This window comes from Typha angustifolia, chromosome 15 (assembly GCF_048772165.1).
Source record: "Typha angustifolia cultivar Huaian chromosome 15, ASM4877216v1, whole genome shotgun sequence".
Taxonomy (NCBI): domain Eukaryota; kingdom Viridiplantae; phylum Streptophyta; class Magnoliopsida; order Poales; family Typhaceae; genus Typha; species Typha angustifolia.
The window spans coordinates 3,015,535-3,033,358 of NC_133253.1; the positions used below are offsets into that span (position 1 = coordinate 3,015,535).

The 17,824-nt window shown below is 40.6% G+C and overlaps 3 protein-coding genes across 4 annotated transcripts; 1 reads left to right on the forward strand and 2 right to left on the reverse strand.

Moving 5' to 3' along the window:
* The first annotated feature begins 927 nt into the window (after positions 1-927).
* Positions 928-2,982, forward strand: LOC140778187 (purine-uracil permease NCS1-like). Its single transcript, XM_073122775.1, has one exon. It carries the CDS (start codon positions 1,292-1,294, stop codon positions 2,738-2,740), a length of 1,449 nt encoding a protein of 482 aa, XP_072978876.1. The 5' UTR covers positions 928-1,291; the 3' UTR covers positions 2,741-2,982.
* On the reverse strand, positions 2,929-5,846 carry LOC140778186 (flavonoid 3'-monooxygenase CYP75B137). Its single transcript, XM_073122773.1, has 2 exons — positions 4,916-5,846; positions 2,929-3,771 (listed from the first exon to the last, which is right to left on the reverse strand). Exons 1-2 carry the CDS (start codon positions 5,780-5,782, stop codon positions 3,124-3,126), a joined length of 1,515 nt encoding a protein of 504 aa, XP_072978874.1. The 5' UTR covers positions 5,783-5,846; the 3' UTR covers positions 2,929-3,123.
* A 2,002-nt stretch (positions 5,847-7,848) lies between these two features.
* On the reverse strand, positions 7,849-17,757 carry LOC140776968 (uncharacterized). Of its 2 annotated transcripts, XM_073120847.1 has the most exons (9): positions 17,576-17,757; positions 15,912-15,958; positions 12,794-15,420; positions 12,546-12,667; positions 10,184-12,196; positions 9,986-10,034; positions 9,637-9,884; positions 9,382-9,489; positions 7,849-8,256 (listed from the first exon to the last, which is right to left on the reverse strand). In XM_073120847.1, exons 3-9 carry the CDS (start codon positions 15,059-15,061, stop codon positions 8,031-8,033), a joined length of 5,034 nt encoding a protein of 1,677 aa, XP_072976948.1. In that variant the 5' UTR covers positions 15,062-15,420; positions 15,912-15,958; positions 17,576-17,757; the 3' UTR covers positions 7,849-8,030. The 2 variants fall into 2 exon arrangements, with proteins under 2 accessions (XP_072976948.1, XP_072976947.1); XM_073120846.1 differs by lacking the exon at positions 15,912-15,958.
* Positions 17,758-17,824: the final 67 nt, after the last annotated feature.

Sequence of the window (17,824 nt, forward strand, 5' to 3'; positions counted from 1 at the left end):
ATTATTTAATATCAACATTGTCCTCTCTTGATTATTTAAATATTCTACCGAATAATGAGCATACTCCAACAAATATAATCTAAATTAATCTAAAAGTAACTATAGATATAAGATGAATAATATGATGCATACTCATAATCACCGATGTAACTATAAATTTTTTTAAAAAAAAAAATATATATATATATATAACACCTTGCATTATAACATAATTATGATTTATCATCTCTATTTTTACCATTTACAAATTAAGCACTATAATTTAACGAATATATGTGAAAAATATCTTATGTTAGATTTAAACTAACACTGTAAGAATATTCTATTAAGTATATATATATTTTATTTATAAAATAACTAAAATACTTTTATTTCTAAAATAATTAAAATGCATGCTCTTAGTATATTTTTATAATTTTTTTAGTATAGTTAACTTAAATTAGAGATTTAGTTAAATTTAACTAACTAATCAGACGACATAGTATTTTCTATAAATATTCGTTAAATCATAGAACTCTATTTGTAAATAGTAAAAATATAGAGTGTAAACCACAATATTAAGTACATATTTTTCTAAAAAACATTATAACTAATATGATTATCAGTGTTTCTTAGCTAATCATAACACATATCTTAATTTTATTAAGAAATTCTCAATCGACATGATAAGTTTACATAAGATGGTATAAAACTATGTACTCACGCATAGCCACAAATGGTAATTTTCTTCTCTATGCTTGTCACTTACTTATATATTTATATGTCATGCATTTTCATCTCTTCCGCATTGACTTTACGGTACTGATTGACTGCCATTCTGATACAACCGTATTAAAGCACTGTCCTGCAAAGCACGCTGCTTGCCTGCATGAATATTTAAGTAGGCCGCGTCTACGGACTTTCACTAAAAAGAAGAAAATAAAAACGTAAGCTGGTAGTTAGTGAATGGAGCCTTCGTGTGTAATGTGCTTTTGGTATACTTTTTCTCTTTTAGAGAAAGGACTTTTAATGTTAACGTCGTTCTCTCCAAACAGGGATTAAATAAAAAAATCGGTGCTATTCAGCCAGGTACTGTTTTTTTTTTCCTTTCTTTCTTTCTTCTTTTTTCAATCTTATTTTACGTACGGTAACTCTATTGCAAAGAAACTAAAATGAGAGGAAAAACAAGCCATTGCCATCTGCGAAACGTACCTTTAGCACAGGGCTTTTGAATGAGCATACTGCATATAGGAGGGAAGTCTCACCCACCTCGACAGCCCCACTTCCCCTCGTTCAATATCCTCCCATCGCCATGACGAACGCCTCCTCAGCCCCGAGCCTTCGCCCCACCACCCCGTCCCAGCGCACCGCCACCGCCTCGGAGTTTGCATCCCTCTGGGTGGGCCTGGTAGTCGGCGTCCCCTCCTATTACATCGCCGGCTCCTTGGTCGAGTCCGGCATGTCCTGGTACCAAGCTCTCCTCACCATCGTCTCCTCCAAGTGCTTTCTCCTCCTCCCCCTCCTCGCCGCCTCCCACCCTGGCGCTCGCTACGGCCTCACCTTCCCCCTCCTCGCACGCGCCGCCTTCGGACTCCGCGGCGCCCACGTGCCCGCCCTCCTCCGAGCCCTCGTCGCCTGCGGCTGGTTCGGGATCGAATCCTGGATCGGCGGCAGGGCCCTCCTCCTCCTCCTCCCCTCCTCCCTCCATGTCTCCGTCCCCATCCAATTCGCCTCTTTCGCTCTCTTCATACTCGCCCAAATCCTACTCGCTTTCAAGGGCATGCAGGCCATCCGGACCCTTGAAAGGTACTCCGCTCCGGTCCTAATCCTCCTCGCCTTCCTCCTCCTCTCCTGGGCCTACCTCAAAGCCGGCGGGTTCGGCCCGATGCTTTCTTTACCCTCACGACTCACACCGTCTGAGTTCTGGGCCCTCTTCTTCCCCTCATTAACCGCCAACGTGGGCAGCTGGGCTGCCTTCGCCCTCACCATCGCCGACTTCACCCGCTACGCCCGGAGCCAAGCCGACCAGGTCCTGGGCCAAATGGGCCTCCCTCTCTTCATGGGCTGCTTCGCCTTCGTAGGCCTTTCCGTCACCTCCGCCACTGTTCTCATCTTCGGACGGCCCATCTCCGACCCGATCCAACTCCTATCCCTCATCGGCGGGGGCATATTCGTCAAATTACTCGCCGTCGGCGGGATCACCCTCGCCATCCTAACCACCAACATTCCGGCCAACGTGGTGGCCCCCGCGAACGCGCTCGTCAACCTCGCCCCTAGCGTGTTCAGCTTTAAAAGCGGTGCAGTATTCATCGCCATCGTGGGAATAGCGTTCCAGCCCTGGAAGATATACGCCACCCCGGATAGCTTCGTGTATACGTGGCTGGTCGGCTACTCCGCGGTGATGGGGCCCATCGCTGGGGTGATGCTCGTGGATTACTACGTCATACGCGGAACCGAGTTGGTGGTGGAGGCCCTTTACTCCACGAGCCCATTGGGCCCATATTATTACACGAGGGGGTTTAATCTTGTGGCTTTCGTATCTATGGCGATTAGTCTGGGGCCCATTATTCCGGGATTCCTGCATAAGATGGGAATAGTGACCGCTATTCCGGGGATACTAGTGTTCATCTATAACGTAGGGTGGTTCTTTGGGTTCTTCTCGTCTGGAATAGTTTACTGGGTTCTTTCTTGCTTGTGCGAAGGTTGTTGGAAGAGGAAGATGAATAAAGCAGCAAACTTGATGGATCCACTGCTCTCCTAAGGCTAAGATAATCATTGTGATGGGATCAATAAAAAGTCGATAGGTCGGACGGGGATTACTTTATAAGATGGAATGGTTTACGAGACAATGTTATGATGGAAAGGAACCCCACGCGGCCCCGCCCAAAAGGTTGTCCGTTTGCTTTTCCAAAGTTTATTTGTTTCTTTGCATATTTTTAGTGCTTTGCATTTGTTCGTTAAAACAGTGTTAATATAATATACTCGTGCAATTTCCAGATACAATCAATACTAGCCCAGTGCCATTCTAATCTTATTCTTCCTTCCGCATATATAGAGACGAAAGATGCTAATAAAAGAAGAGAGAGTCTTCGAGTTCACACTAAAACACCAAGTCTCTCTCTCTCCCCCGAGCTAAAGAAAATATTAATTGCACTTCTGGTACGCTTCCCTGGCTAGCCTGGGCATGGCATGCACCTTCAACGGAACAGCCCGTTGCAGGGTAAGCCCATAGGCTTCCTCCATATCCAAATTTTCCGGAGATTGACCCTTGGGGAGGGCCCAATCAAAGGCATGCACCAAAGTAGCCGTCATAAATTGGACCATTTTGAAACCTAAACTCATGCCGGCACAAATCCTGCGGCCTGCCCCGAAGGGTATGAGCTCAAAGTCATTCCCCTTCACGTCCATACGCTCCTGAGGACCGCCCGAGAAGAATCGAGCGGGCCTAAATTCTAGTGGATCGGGCCAGGAGGTTGGGTCGCGAGCGATGGCCCATACGTTCACGAGGAGGGTGGCGCCTTTAGGGATGTAATAGCCGGTGATCTCGCATGATTCCGTCGCCGTGCGAGGGAGGGAGAGCGGCGTCGACGGGTGGAGCCGGAATGTCTCTTTGATGATGGCCTGCATGAAGGGTAGGTTAGGTAAGTCGGACTCCGACACGAGTCGGTCACGGCCCACGACCGAGTCCAGCTCAAGTTGGGCTTTCTTCAGGAGGTCCGGGTGGCGAATCAGTTCGGCTAAGCCCCATTCTACTGTGCTGGATGATGTATCAGTTCCAGCTGTGAACAAGTTCTGCACCCAAATTTAAAATAATAATAATAATAACAAAATAAGATATTTTTATTTGTTATTGCATGATTTAGGCTTATGTAACAATTTTTTAAACAACTTACTCGGATGGAATGGATATTTAAGCCTAAGTTAGTTGAAAAGGTTTTGTCGGTTTTGTTTAAGAGAGTTAGGTGCAAGGACTTGTCATTGTTCTTACTTACACTATCAAGTGCTAGATTTCAGTAATTTTTTGTTGCCTTCCCTCGTACCTTGTTAACTATGTATAGTTAACTGAAAGGGACACTGACCAAGTGATCCACTATAGAAAGTGGCATACTTTCAATAGATTTCGTGTCAACGGGACCACTTTCTGTTGAGCCACCATTACAAACTACCCGCCACCTTCCAGTGTGTTCTAATATTGTTAGCCTCAGTTAAGTATTCAACAAAAACTTCTAGTAATAGGAGGTGAACTCAGAGCTTTGCTCTAACACTAACTCTTTATTTGGATGAGAGGAGAGAAAAGAGAGGAGTGAGAGGGGAAAAAAAAAGGAAAGAGAAATTAATTTTTGTCTCGCCTTGTTTAGATATAAGAGAAATATATTAAGCTTAACGTGTTTAGTTTAAGAAGATAAAAATGAAAAACAACATATTTAACTATTTACAAAATTTCATTTATTATTTATATTATCAAAATTAAAAACACAAGCTTTATGATTCATTATATTACACTTTTAAATAACATAAAAATAAAATGACGTGTAGTCTTGTATTCCGGACAAGCTATACTATATAATATATAATTATTTTTAAAATGTTTTAAATAATAGAATCTAAAAATTTTAAGTAAACAGTATAGTACAATAGATATATTTGTATAAAAATAATCTAATTTTTTCTTTCTGTCAAACGACTTTTCTCTCTCTCTCTCTCTCTCTCTCTTAAAAATTTAAGAGAAAATTATTTTCTCTCCTGTTCTCTGGAAAGAGGGTGTAAATAGCATGTTAAATCATAAATTATTCTTAAATAAAGCTTAAGCGGATAGGCAGGAGAAAGAATAATTTTTTTTATATATTTTATATTATCCTACGGGTGGGAACTCTTTGTCTCTTTGCATTATCGGAAGAAAGTGTATATAATAATCAAGTAAGTATTTGTAACTTACGAGGAACAAGGCTTTAATGTCGATATCTGTGACGTTGTGGCCGTCGTCGTCCTTGAGCCTGAGCAGCACGCTCAACAAATCATTCCCACCCATGTTGTTCCTCCTCTCCGCGATGATCCCATCCAAGAAGTCGTCGTACCTCTTATGCAGCCTCTTCATCTTCCCCACCACCCCTTGCAGGTCCATCCACGCGATCCCGGGCACGAAATCACCGACGTTCAACACCCCGGCCAGCTTCATCAGCTCCACCACCATCTCCTTGAACTCCCTCGCCTCCTCCCCCTCCTCGAACACCCTTCGCCCCACCGTCGCCCGCGCCAGCGCGTTCGTCGCGCATACGTTCGCCGCCTCCCCCAAGTTCACCGGCCCCGCGCGCTGGGCCAAGGTCCAGACCATCCGGCTCAACTCCGACTCCCGTATCGGCCGGAGGTCGTCGAGGGCCTTGGCGGAGAAGAGGTGTACAGAGCAGAGCTTCCTCAGCCAGCGCCACCGCGGGCCATAGGGGGCGAAGACGAGGTCCTGGTAGTTGTAGGCGACGTGCTCCGCGCCAGAGTTCTTGGGCCGGCTGCTGAAGTTGGCGTCGTGGACTTTGAGGAATTGGGCCGCGATGGAGGCGGAGGAGGCGACGACGACCTCCACCGAGCCGAAACGGAGGCGGAAGAGGGGCCCATAAGTTTTAGACAGGGATTGTAGAGTGTGGTGAGGCTTGGGTCCCATTTGAGGGAGGTTTCCTAGTATGGGCCATCCTTTGGGGCCCGGCGGGATAGGGAGGTGGTTTGGCTTCTTCTTCTTGGAGGATGAGAAGAAGAGGTAGTAGATGGAGAAGAAGAGGAAAAGGGTGGAGAGAAGGAGGAAGAGAAGAGCCATGTCTTAGTTCTTCTTCTTCTTCTTCTTCTTCTTCTTCTTCTTCTTCTTCTGATTCTTCTTCTGCATGGTTTATTAGTGATGGTATTATATAATGTTGTATTGTGTTCTTGACCTTCCGTTCTTACCTACTACAACTATTTTTATTGGACAACTTGGCTCATTAGATGCCACGGATTTCCCATCTACCAACGTACAGGTCTTTTATCTTTGCCATACTCCCACTTGTCCACTCTCTAGTTAAAATGGCTTTCTGGAGCCAGGCTCGATCACACGAACTCGGAGGCAGCTTGGTTTTCTTCTCCTTCACGTGATGGCCCGAGCCACAGATTACCCAACTACCAAGGACCGAAAATGGTAGTTGGGATTATTTTTAAGGTTTTATTACTTTTGTACTTTTTATTCCTTTCTATTTACTTTTAATTAATCATTTGTATTTTGTAGCTCGGACAACTACTCAAAGTTTTTCTTTTTAGCTTTTATCTATTTATTTTTATAAAAAATATATATATTAAAATTGACTGTGAAATTTACCAGCATAAGCATATTTTAGCAACTAAATAATAGCTTATCTTAATACTAGTTTATTAATATCTACTTCTTTTTTTACATTCTCTGCTATCTAATATTTTATATTTTTTTAACAAAATTTAATTACTATTTTACCTTTAGATTTATCTCTTTAATTAATTAGTTTATATTTTAATCTAGACTACAGTGAGGGTATAGTATCCGAGAATAAAACTTTTAAATTAGAAAATCGACAATAATGCTTCTGGTAGGGGCAACAACCTCGTCACATGAAAGAATTAAATTACAATCTTTAGACAGCTTGCACGTTGTATATGTTTGTATATATTAGGAAAAGGAGTAGTAAATGAGTTCTTGACCAAACAAGCTATTTTATATATTTTATTTAACCAAATAAATTATACTTTAAACTTAATATTAAAATAGTTATGTTGCATTGTAACCCTAAGTACTTTTAGATTAAAATTTTTAAAATTTCTTGCGTGTTTTATGTTTAGAATACGCTGAAGAGTTGATCTTTTTATTAGAAGAAAAGAAGAAAAATTTTATAGTAAAATCTAGAAGGGTTACGACATTATTAATTTTTTTCTTTAGTTTTCTCGTTTAGTATTTTTAATAATAAAATACCTAACCTTTTAGTGTTTTAAGTGTATCTTCTTGTTTTACTAAATCACTGAAATGTTTGGTGCTTTTATGTGTATCTAATCGACGTTTTACTTTTGTCTGAATAAAATGATTAACGATTATTAAGAGCTATAATAAAAAATATGTATCTCCCTAGAGCTGATATTAAGTTTGAAGGGTAGGTCTTTCGGTAAAAAGAAAAAAAAATTAGGTTAGTGGGTCAAAAACTCGTCGTAAGCTACTGACAAACTCGGACTTAAATAGAAGTAAATTAATAAAAGGAAATATATCTCCCTAGAGCTACAGTCCAAAGTACATTTCATTTAATAGATTTGCCAGCTTGCAACCATATTACCCTGTGGTCTGATGTAACAGAATCCTACACTTACAGAATCCCGATGGCATAGGCATGCATGAGCATGGAAGGAAGAGTTGGTTTCGTTTTGAAAAGTCGAAGGGTGGACAGTAAGATTCCGTGACCTTTTATCTTATCTTTGTTCTTAATAAACAATCCAGTAGGAAATACCCTTGTTCCCAGGAAAAGGGGGGAAAGAGACGAACCAAGTTGTCCATATCTGCCTGATAGACGTAAGGCTTAGATTCCTTAGAAAAATTAGTTTCTCTTGGAATTTATCGGAATCCCATACAAAGATTTGTGAAGATTTGATTGTTTGTTTTTAATGTTGTGATGATGATCTACCTAGACAATACAATAAGGTCTTATAAAACATGGATAAAGCTAGAACTCCTCTCTCCTGAAAATGGACTCAAAATCCTCCGTGGTTTCTACAAATATACAAAACTCTATACTTCAAGTAAATGGAAAGAACCAGTGCCAAATTCACAGGCTGGTACACCTATAGCATTCCCAACTACTTCTTCATAGTAATATGATGTTGCGAATCACACACCACCCCCCCCCCCCCCCTTCCCCCTGGTATCACTTCTTTTTCTTTTCCTTTTTTTTCCCTGTATAAGCTCATGCATGTCGAAGGATGTGAGCACCAAAAATTATGGGGGGACAATGAAGATCACAAAAGTAAAAAAAAAAAAAAAAAGAAAGAAAGAAAGAAAAAGAAATCAACAAAATAACGATCTAGAGTGAGAAGCAAAGCACCCCCTCAGGAAGATTTCCAGCCATGGGAAGTGCTGTCACATATCTTTGAGGAAATGTTCTCCGAGGGGCACTTTCAGATGCCGAACCCTCTACTCCTTCTGTGTGATTCCGACCGTGGAATTTCCCTAACCGGTTGACGATGGAGAATCTCTCCAACTCCTGGCACTCCAGTCGTACATCTAGCATTGAGGTCCTCTTGTCCAACCTGAATTATTGGCAGAAACAAGTTAGAATGCCACCATGTTATAATGTAAGACAACATAACTATCCATCTGTGTGCGCTTCAAATAGGAAAGAACTGGACATCAGATTATGCAATTCCCAATAGAAATTCCAATTTTGAGAGCATGACAGTAGAGAAAGTAAAGTATGAAAAAGAATTCAAACTATAACATAGAACACAAGTACAAATCAAAGGAACACATACTCTAAAAACTCAATCATTGCTTAGAAAACTACAATCAGGTACTTAAGTCTATAACTAACATATAAGATTTCTTAACACAACTCTCAAGAATAAAGATTCTATGAGGTTTATCTTGTCAGAGAAATTACGTAAACCCATAATAGTACATTTATATCATCTATTCTTCTCCCTCTAAAACCACTATGGAAAAATCACTCTGATGTTGCTCGAAAGGAACAGTTTGAATATCAAGTCTCCCCACGTAACACCATAAAAAAAGAAAAACCAGTAACAGAATTTGGTTACTTTGACTTCAGATCAGAGCAATCAACTATAAGTGTACTCTCATAATCTTAGAGAAGAACAGTCCAAAACTATCCAACTTAAAAGCAAGATTTTCCTGTAACTTCACTGAGGATCGCGAAGAAATTATATCAATTCAACAGACATGATACGAGCAAAAGAGTTCACGCAGCAAATATAGAGAAAAGGAATAAGAAGAAAGATCGGGTATAATGATCTTGAATCACGTGCAGCATGAAAACTATTAGTATCATCATAATGTCAATAATTGGCAAGTCATTGACAGAGTGTAAATGGAAAGGTTTTTTAATAGTGATTCCCTGACATAGTAGGGACATGACCACTGTGAAAATAAAGTTATCTATCAGGAACATGGTATTCAACAGATAAATAATCTAACCAGAAAGAGAGAATAAGTTTTCACAAAGTTAGAGGTCGAGCTCTCACAAGAATAATAAAAAATGATCTATCAGCAAAAAAGACTATGGCATTAGCAGTGCACTACTTTGAAGTTTGACATGATTTTCTGATGATATGAAAAGATTGGGACAAGTAAAAGGAAAAAAGGAAGGGGGAAGGAGGAAGGGGAAGGGGGAAGTACACAATTAACACAGGGCATACCTTATGAAATCATTTTCCAGATTTTTGGATCTTCCAACAAAGTCTTCCATGGCCTTTGAGAAGAAATGATCACTGACCTTCTCCGGACTCCTAGTTCCTTCAGATGCACTGCACAATTAAAGGAGAAAATGTCTTAGAATATAAAGAACACTGATATTCAATTGAGGAAGTTACCGATCCCCATAAATGCAAATTATAAGCTTATCGCATTCTTCATACTTCAAACATGAACATAAGCAAGGGATATATCCTTACAGATTATCATCATCTGCATGCAGACAAGACTTGCTTTCCAAGCAAGAGATGAGGCTGCATGCATCCCCTAATGTCAACTTAGCAACATTGTATGTCAGACTTTCATAACTAGAAGCAGCTTCTTCTTTAAGAATTGCAGCTGGTACAGCAGGAATAAGTTGTTGTGTCAACTGAGTGGTGATAATTAACCGTCTTCGGGACGGAGCAATTGATGGACCATCTTCTTGCATTTCAGCTTCATCCTCCAACTGCATCAAAAGTAAGGTTCATAATGTGACCCTAGATGTTTTCGGCAGGAATATGAGGGCAGGGAAAAAAGCTAGCATTTCAAAATTGTAACTAAACAAACCTTCTCAATCAACCTATTAGAAGCCTGAGCCCAGTCCAGCTCTCCCACTCTGAAAGCAAACTACATGTTACTTTTTCTACAAAGATCAAAAGACTACCATGGAAAATGAAAGAACAACAAAGCAACCTCAACAATCACTAAGAATAACAGAACAGCAAGCAACCATTCATAAAAGTTGCTACCATTGACAACAAATACCTGATGCTTTGCAGCTTTTGAGGTCCCTCAATGACCTTGTGCCAGGATAGCGGCTTGGATACTACAGCTTTACGCTTCTTTGATCTCATAACAACAGCATTCTCCATGGTATCAGAAGGCCAATGGGGTAATTGATTTGATATTATCATGGTGGATGCTGTACCTTGCCCAAGATTACCAGCCTGACTGCTATCAAGTCTTCGCTCCATTACAGTACTTTTATCCATGTGCCCAGAAAATCTTGATAAATCATATTGCCGGGTGGAAACTTTCTGGCCATCACACGTAGCAAGATTCTGACCATTTCTGTAGGTCCCATACTGTTCGAACCAGGAAGGGGCCATCTGTGGGCTGATCTTGGGACGCTCACTTCCTTCCATTAGATTTGATGCAGGACTTGCACTAAGAGGAGATACTTCCCTACCAGTAGGCTGAGGAGCTAGAGCTGTATTTCTCTCTTCATTTTCTTTTGAATTAAAGCTTATTACCTGAGCATCTGAAGAGCATGAGCCGTGTGAAGTTGCACCAGCATTATTATCTACAGGAACCCTCAACACGGTATCCTGACCATATGCAAATCTTTGACTTGTCTTCCAGTCCATCTGTGAAGAATCAGAACCAAAGTCAGCTCCTTTCATCCTCTTTTCTGACCTATTACTTGGATCAATATTGGCACCCTTCATGGCCTGCATTTGATGAAGTAGAGAGTAACTGTGCTGCTGAACATCTGGGGGTTTCATCGCACGCCCGTGGAATACATCACTGCTACTAGCAGCATTTGGAAGGGACGTATTTAGTGTCTGGGAGTGAGCAATTGAGTCCTGCCCATGCTTCCCCCTGCTGATATCTTGCTGATGCAGCCGAGCCAAGGATGAAACCGGGACTGCAGAACTTCCATCGAAGGAATACTTCCGAAAAGACTCTTGACCTTGGGATGCAAGTCCTCTCCTAAAACCAACATCAACATTGTCCAAAGATGTTTGCTTTGCAGAATTGCTCAAGACTTGTCTTTCTTCATGATTTTGAGAGTTAGTAGAACTTGTACCAACCTCAGATGAAACATCTTCTCTCTTCTTTCCCTGATCATCCACCTTCCGCAAGCCCCATAAACTTGAATCCCTGGAATTGTTTGCTAAAATCATGGAGTGTAGCATATTCGGAGTGATCTTATTTGGTTGGGCACCAGATAGACGTTGGGCAGAAATATTTGTCCATACATTCTTAAACATGGTAGATAAACCAGCTTGCGGATGCATGCCTGGAATAGAAGGCTGTGAACCAGACCTCGTGTCAACTGCAGGGGGTTGTTGGCCTGAATTTTTAATTTGAGAAAAACCTGCATTTGATGGCCTGGCATGTTTCATCTCTGCTGAGTGCAACTGTGATGGATAGGTATCAGACGAGGAAGCATGCCTGGAAGGTGGAACTCTGCCAGCCAAACCAGGTACTCCTTCCTGGACAGCAGATTGATCACTTAAACCTCCATCATAAGAACAATGTAGCGATTTAGCATGAGATGTATTCACATTGTTCTGGCTACTAAAAGTAAAATTTCGCGACTCATTTACTTCATGCCCACTTGTACCAGAATTTTGTTGCTGATAACTATAAGAAGAATCAAGCATAACAGCTGATGAGGTGCTGACTTGATTGTGTGAAGAAAAGGCTTCGCCTTTCTGTTCAGACAAGCTTGATGTACCATCTAGTTCTTCTCCTCGCAAAGTTGCTTGAGAATGGCATGCAGATGTAGAAGTTAACCTTGTCTGATCTTTATCTCCCGCTTCACGGTCAAATTGCTTACTGTCAACCAAATGGAAGGAAGACTGACTAGAGATGGGTTGCCTTTGGGTTGGTGGGGCCAATCGTAAACCAAAACCTTGCATCATAGAAGGTTGATGATGTTGTTGATGAGTAGCAGAAACATCAACAGTTGATTCAGGCACTTGAGATGCAGCAACATCCTTATTATTCCTTGACTTGTCCGAGTTATGAAGAAGTTCAAGCATATTTTGACTGCAACAGTTATAAATTTATTCTTAGAAAGACATGCCGTGAAAAGAATGTCTAATGCCGGAACAAAGAAATAGTTTCTCATAAAAATGGAAATGGCAAGTAGGAATTTTGTGAAAATCTTCTGAAGTGACAAGGTGGATAGGTTTAAAGATAGGAACAGGTCAAACCAAGATGACTTGTAAATATACTTTTCTGAGCAGCAATTCGTGCTGCAAAATAAATGGTAAGAATAGCGAGCAAACTAGTCAAATAATGATCAGAACAATCATACAATTTACTTATTTATACTTGAAGAGACTCAACACCCTAAGTTCCTAAAGCATATAACAATATGTCAAGCTAAGGTTACCTTGTTTGAACTGTCCTACTATTGGAATAAAGAGTGGTTGATCCATCAAAGGAAGACCTAGTAGAGCCACTGCTAGGGATGTCAGCTCTCGATTTCAGTTCTGCTTCCCCTGTAGCCGTTCTCTGTAGACAAGTAAAGAGATGTTGCAAATAAGAAAATAGCATTACCTTTCCTCGCTAAATAAAATGATCCTACAGGAGAAGAAATAGAATTTGCAATACTAGATTGAGAACAGTAGAATTAATTACCTCTCTTGCATCCATCATTCTGTCCAAAGCAACATTACTAACATTTTGTGGGTATCCCAAAAATCTTTGCTCCAAGTTATTTGATTGTTCAACAATAGAGTGTTGCAAACCCTGAGAATTCGATACGGTATTTGGAGGAAAAGAAAAACCAACACTCATCCCTAAACTGCCCATTTGATGATTATGCAACATGCGAGATCCCATAGTTCGTTGATCATACTGACTTGAGGAATTCCCTTTGGCAGCAAACCCACTACTGACATGTTTTCCCTGATCCGAATAGCTTAAGATCTGGCCGTCATTAGATACCACATTTAGATGTTCTTGTTTGCGGTCACCTGATCTTCTGTCAGTGTTATTTCCTGATGAATCCCAAGATTGTGGGATCCTATTTGGCTGATTCTGGTCTCTTTCCACATTTTCAGCAGCTTTAGAATGAATAGAAGAATCAAAGATTCCACGTTTCCCATAATCTACATGATGTCTATTAATCACCTGCTGATTTGTTTCTTGATTGACGTCCACCATGTTTGAGTTCACCATAGCAGCATATTTATCCATTACATATTCTTCATGTTGCATTTGGGAGATATCAGGTTTAACCTGTTCCATTCCACTAATTGAGTTCACATTCTTCCCAGTTACATTCCACACACTGCCATCACTACTACGAGTATTTGAGGTACCATCTCCATTTGGTGCCAGGGAACTGTTAGTGCTCCAGACATTGGACTTATTACTAGACTCATTTGTAACATTGTGAAAGGGCATATTTTGTGGGGAAGCCCAAAATCCCTGTGACTTCTGTGAGTTAAAAAGCTTGCTTGAGGGATGTGAATTACTTTCTGGCAGCTCATACGTCTGCTGTACCCAACTACCATTAGATACATTCATCCGTACTTCAAGACTACCTTCATCGGATTGTTTTTGCTTGAGACCAGTATACAGTTTCTTGTTATTGACTTCTCCAGATGACTGCTGATTAGGTGAAGGTGCACTCAAAGATTCACTTGATACTCTTTCCTTCTGGTCATATGCAGATGTAGAAGGATGATGGAATCTAGGATAGTTCATGCTTCCATCATTACTGTTAAATAGCGGAACAGGTCTTGAAGGCAGAGCAGATGCACTCTGCAGGTTGTTATCCTCCCAAGTAGCTGGCATCTTCCTATTATCAGCAGATACAGTTGAATTGTTGACAATTGATTGTTCTGATCTCTGAAAATTCAGGCCACTCCATTCTTCTTGGACTCCATTATCACTGCTTGTAGCTTGCACAGCCTCTTGCATAAGGGCACTCCAGCTCCCACTCTGGAGAGACGGCAATCCACCAAAATAATCATTATCCAAAGGATTAGCATGAACATAAGGTCCTGTGGAAGAATTGGAACTCCTCCCAAAGGAAGCACCCCAATTGTCATCATCATCAGTGCCAAATAAGATCTTCTCTTCGGTAGGATCTAGGCTAGTTGCACCACTAGTAGGCCCTATCTGTGGTATTAACTTTTCTTGCAAGCTACCTGACCATTCACCTTGATTCTTCATATTATGGAATTCCTGAAACTGGACACCATGAGGCAGATGATTCACTTGCTGAGAGTTCCCTAATGCAACACCAGTAATTTGAGTTTGCATTGAATCATTGCCAAACAAACCTTTTCCTTTCATGTTCTGTGTAGAATAAGAAATGCCATCTTGTAAGCAGCCATGTTCAGGAAAATGGTGTTCAGTTTGAAAAGAATTAAATGGATCTGATTGCATTGGTGTCTTCTCTGTCTGGGAATATTGATTGGGAGAACTTCTGCTGCTGCTAACAGGCATGGCATAGAAAGACTGGTCTAGCTGTTGTGGAACTAATCCAACCGATCTTGCAGATTGAATTTGATTATTTGATAACATAATGCCATTGGCGAAGTTGTTCATAGCTGGAGGGCCACCAAATTGTGCCCGGTTCACATTACCAGATACAAGTGACTGAGAGTTACTGAGTGTCTTCACCTCACCTTCCAGAGAATTATGGGACCACATATAATTAGATGAATCATTTGTCGGCATTTCATTCCAAACTGCTGGCAACTGATCAAGAAGTGCCGGTCTTGCAGTGGCAGGCAGTGAATTGAGTAGTAAATTTTGTGGCCTAGCTCCATGATCTACCTGTGGAAATTGCTGTTGCCTCTGAAGTTCTTGCAGCTGCTTGTACATCAAGTGTTGTTGCAACAGCTGTATGTCATTAACACCTTGTTGCTGCGAAGGCCGAAACTGTGACATTTCTAAGAGATGCTCTAAATGAGCTGCTTGTTGACTATAAATATCAAAAGTTAACTAGTGTCTCGCCTCAGCAAATCCTGGGTTTCCTGAATTCTCATGAGACTGAAAACTTTTCGGAGCATTTTCCTTGTCAGGAAATGAACTAAAGCCTCTGCAAAGTGTCTATCGGTAAACTGCTATCCTCTAGAAACTTTGGCTAGCTAAGCTTGGTTAGATACGATGTGCATCAAGAGATCCATTCAGACTTAGTTGTTTATTTCTCGACATCCAGTTGTCTGGCCTCACAGATGATTAAGAGTTCATGCCAAAAGGGAGATATGAAGGCGACCTGCCAGTCCCTTTCTCAGAGTCTATGAGAACTGGACCAAATAGCAACTCAGGAATTAGAGTGTGAAAGGGATGGACTTGCTAACCATTTGAACAGATAAATATAGTTTAAAGAGACATCATATTCAGATCTTCTTCCTCTTCCTTCCAATCTATCTTACCAAGAAGGAAATATTAAATTGCAAACCGCAAGTGTATCTGATGTGAGCAAATCAATTAATTTTGGAATTGAAGCTGATAACAAGGTGCTACCTAATTTCATAAAGACAATCCGAGAAAAAGTTTTGTGGATCCAAATATCAACGTTGAAATTTGCAAATCACAAGTTGGTAAGATACATTCAGGCATGTTTGTGAAGTGTGAACATATGAAACATCATTAGAAACCAAGTTGGGTTGATGACTCTTGGCTTGAGTTAGTCAAAGAAAATCAAGACCTTCCCAACTACTTTATTCCCCAGCGTAAATAGAAAAACACACTGGCAAGTGTAATTCAAACTTTCCATAGATTATCAGCTTATTACATGACGATCTGATGGTCTCGTAGCATACACGTTCCTTCAAATCAACTCTGTGAAATCATGTGAATACAATATTAGCTACCTACAACAGAAAAGGACATCTGAAAATAGGAAGAACAGGATGATATTGTATTTCTTTCAGGGGATGATAGATAAACAAGAGAATCAAGAAAGAAGTTAGGAAATTCCCACACAATAGAACTGTATATCTCAGATTATATGCGTATGTTGATCAAGATTCAAAGGGAAAGCATGTTTCTTTTGTACCAATATACTTCACCAAAACCAGAATAGCAGACCCAAATGCACCAATCTCCCACCGTATAAGTTGAATCCAGCATATAACAAAATCCAATCAGAGAAAATAGAAAATACTATAAAATGGTTGAAGAATTCACGTAGATCCTCAAAAACATCAACATAAAAATGATAATGAATTACCTAATACAAGAATAAAAAGACTGCACAGCCAAATGATAACAGATTCTAAGTAGAATAAAATAAATTTCAAATAAATAAAAAAGTGTAGGATAAGAGCAGATTGGCATTCCACGAGATTCATTTTTCCTATATCTAAACAAGATGATGGAGATGTCCTGGATATGACCAAGAAGAACATATAAAGGATCAGACAGTTAACACAAAAGAAGCAACATTTGCCTAAAAATAGGTAATGCAGGGTTATAGCAATATCTTTCTTTTCAGGCAGATCATATAAACTCTATAGAATCATGCAGTTCTTTCAAATTTCCAATTGAAGGGTCTAGTTTGGCCATTACCACTCAAAGATCTCAGTATGTTACTAAAATAATGTTTTATCAACCATAAAAATCCTTCAAGAGGGAAAGAGAACAAGATAATGTCATAAAGTAGTAAAATATGCATTAATACTACGATCTAGAAGTTGAGTTGAGCAAAAGTGAGCAGTACAATCTATGTGTTTAGTTTTGACAAATTAGATTTTGGAAATAATATTCAAAATATATGTGAGTAAGTTCAAAGAAACTGAGAAAACTTAATTAAGAACAGAGTTGTGCCATTCCAAGCATTTCAAATTCTCTACCATCCATTACATCATGTAAGCTCACACTGATCGATCAAACATATTTCCAGTAGGCAAATTCAAAAGGGCATGTTGCCCAACATCAGAGTACGCCTTTCAGCTAAAATTTGAACTTAAACTAGCTACTACCTAGTTCCTCCATAGCAAATAAAAGACACCAAAATCAAACAATTCATCAGTCCTCAAGTAAAAGAGACCATGACCAAACATCTAAACCTCAAATTATGTCAATCAGCATCCTACCGTCCACGTAAATCAACATAAAATTCACCTCCCATCTCACTCGAGGAAATTATATTCTCAAACCCTAAAACTACAGCTCCAGTAGCAAACAACTTTACTCGCCCCAAAACAACGCCTTACATCTAAACCAACCTCCGGATGGATAAAAGAAAGCAAAGCTCACCAAGTATCCTCTAGGACTTCCTCCCAAACCAAAACTTCTCCACCGAATTCCCAATCTACACGGCCCGATCAGCTCATCAAACCAAACCAAATCCGCGCAGAAACCAAACCAAAGAGTATAACAAGAGAGAAAAAACCCTAGATTCTCCGTCCAGGTGCAACAGAAGGGGCCAAAATTGGGGGTTTTCGGTAGACTTACTCCGATCGAGCGAGGACTTCGAGGAGGACGGAGATCGAGTCGATTCGCACTTCGAGCTTGGGTTAGGGTTTGCTTCTCCGCGTCGGAGTAGGGGCGAAATGGCTCTCAATCTCGCCGCGACAATGGTGGGGAGGGGGGGTTTCGGACCAAGGAGAAGGGCAAAGATAAAGCGATATAGTAGTAGTGCGAAGATTTCAACATTACCGAGAGGAGATGCCCCGGCTCGGATCCGGACCGGTTTAGCCTCGG

Bases quoted from the DNA above. Each gene is read 5' to 3' on its own strand.
- LOC140778187 (XM_073122775.1), top strand. From the start codon at position 1,292: ATGACGAACGCCTCCTCAGCCCCGAGCCTTCGCCCCACCACCCCGTCC.
- LOC140778186 (XM_073122773.1), bottom strand. From the start codon at position 5,782: ATGGCTCTTCTCTTCCTCCTTCTCTCCACCCTTTTCCTCTTCTTCTCC. The intron at 3,772-4,915 runs GTAAGTTACAAA...ATTTGGGTGCAG, and splicing joins ACATTAAAGCCTTGTTCCTC to AACTTGTTCACAGCTGGAAC.
- LOC140776968 (XM_073120846.1), bottom strand. From the start codon at position 15,061: ATGTCACAGTTTCGGCCTTCGCAGCAACAAGGTGTTAATGACATACAG. The intron at 10,035-10,183 runs GTATTTGTTGTC...GTTTGCTTTCAG, and splicing joins CAAAAGCTGCAAAGCATCAG to AGTGGGAGAGCTGGACTGGG. The intron at 9,490-9,636 runs GTAAGGATATAT...TTAATTGTGCAG, and splicing joins CATGCAGATGATGATAATCT to TGCATCTGAAGGAACTAGGA.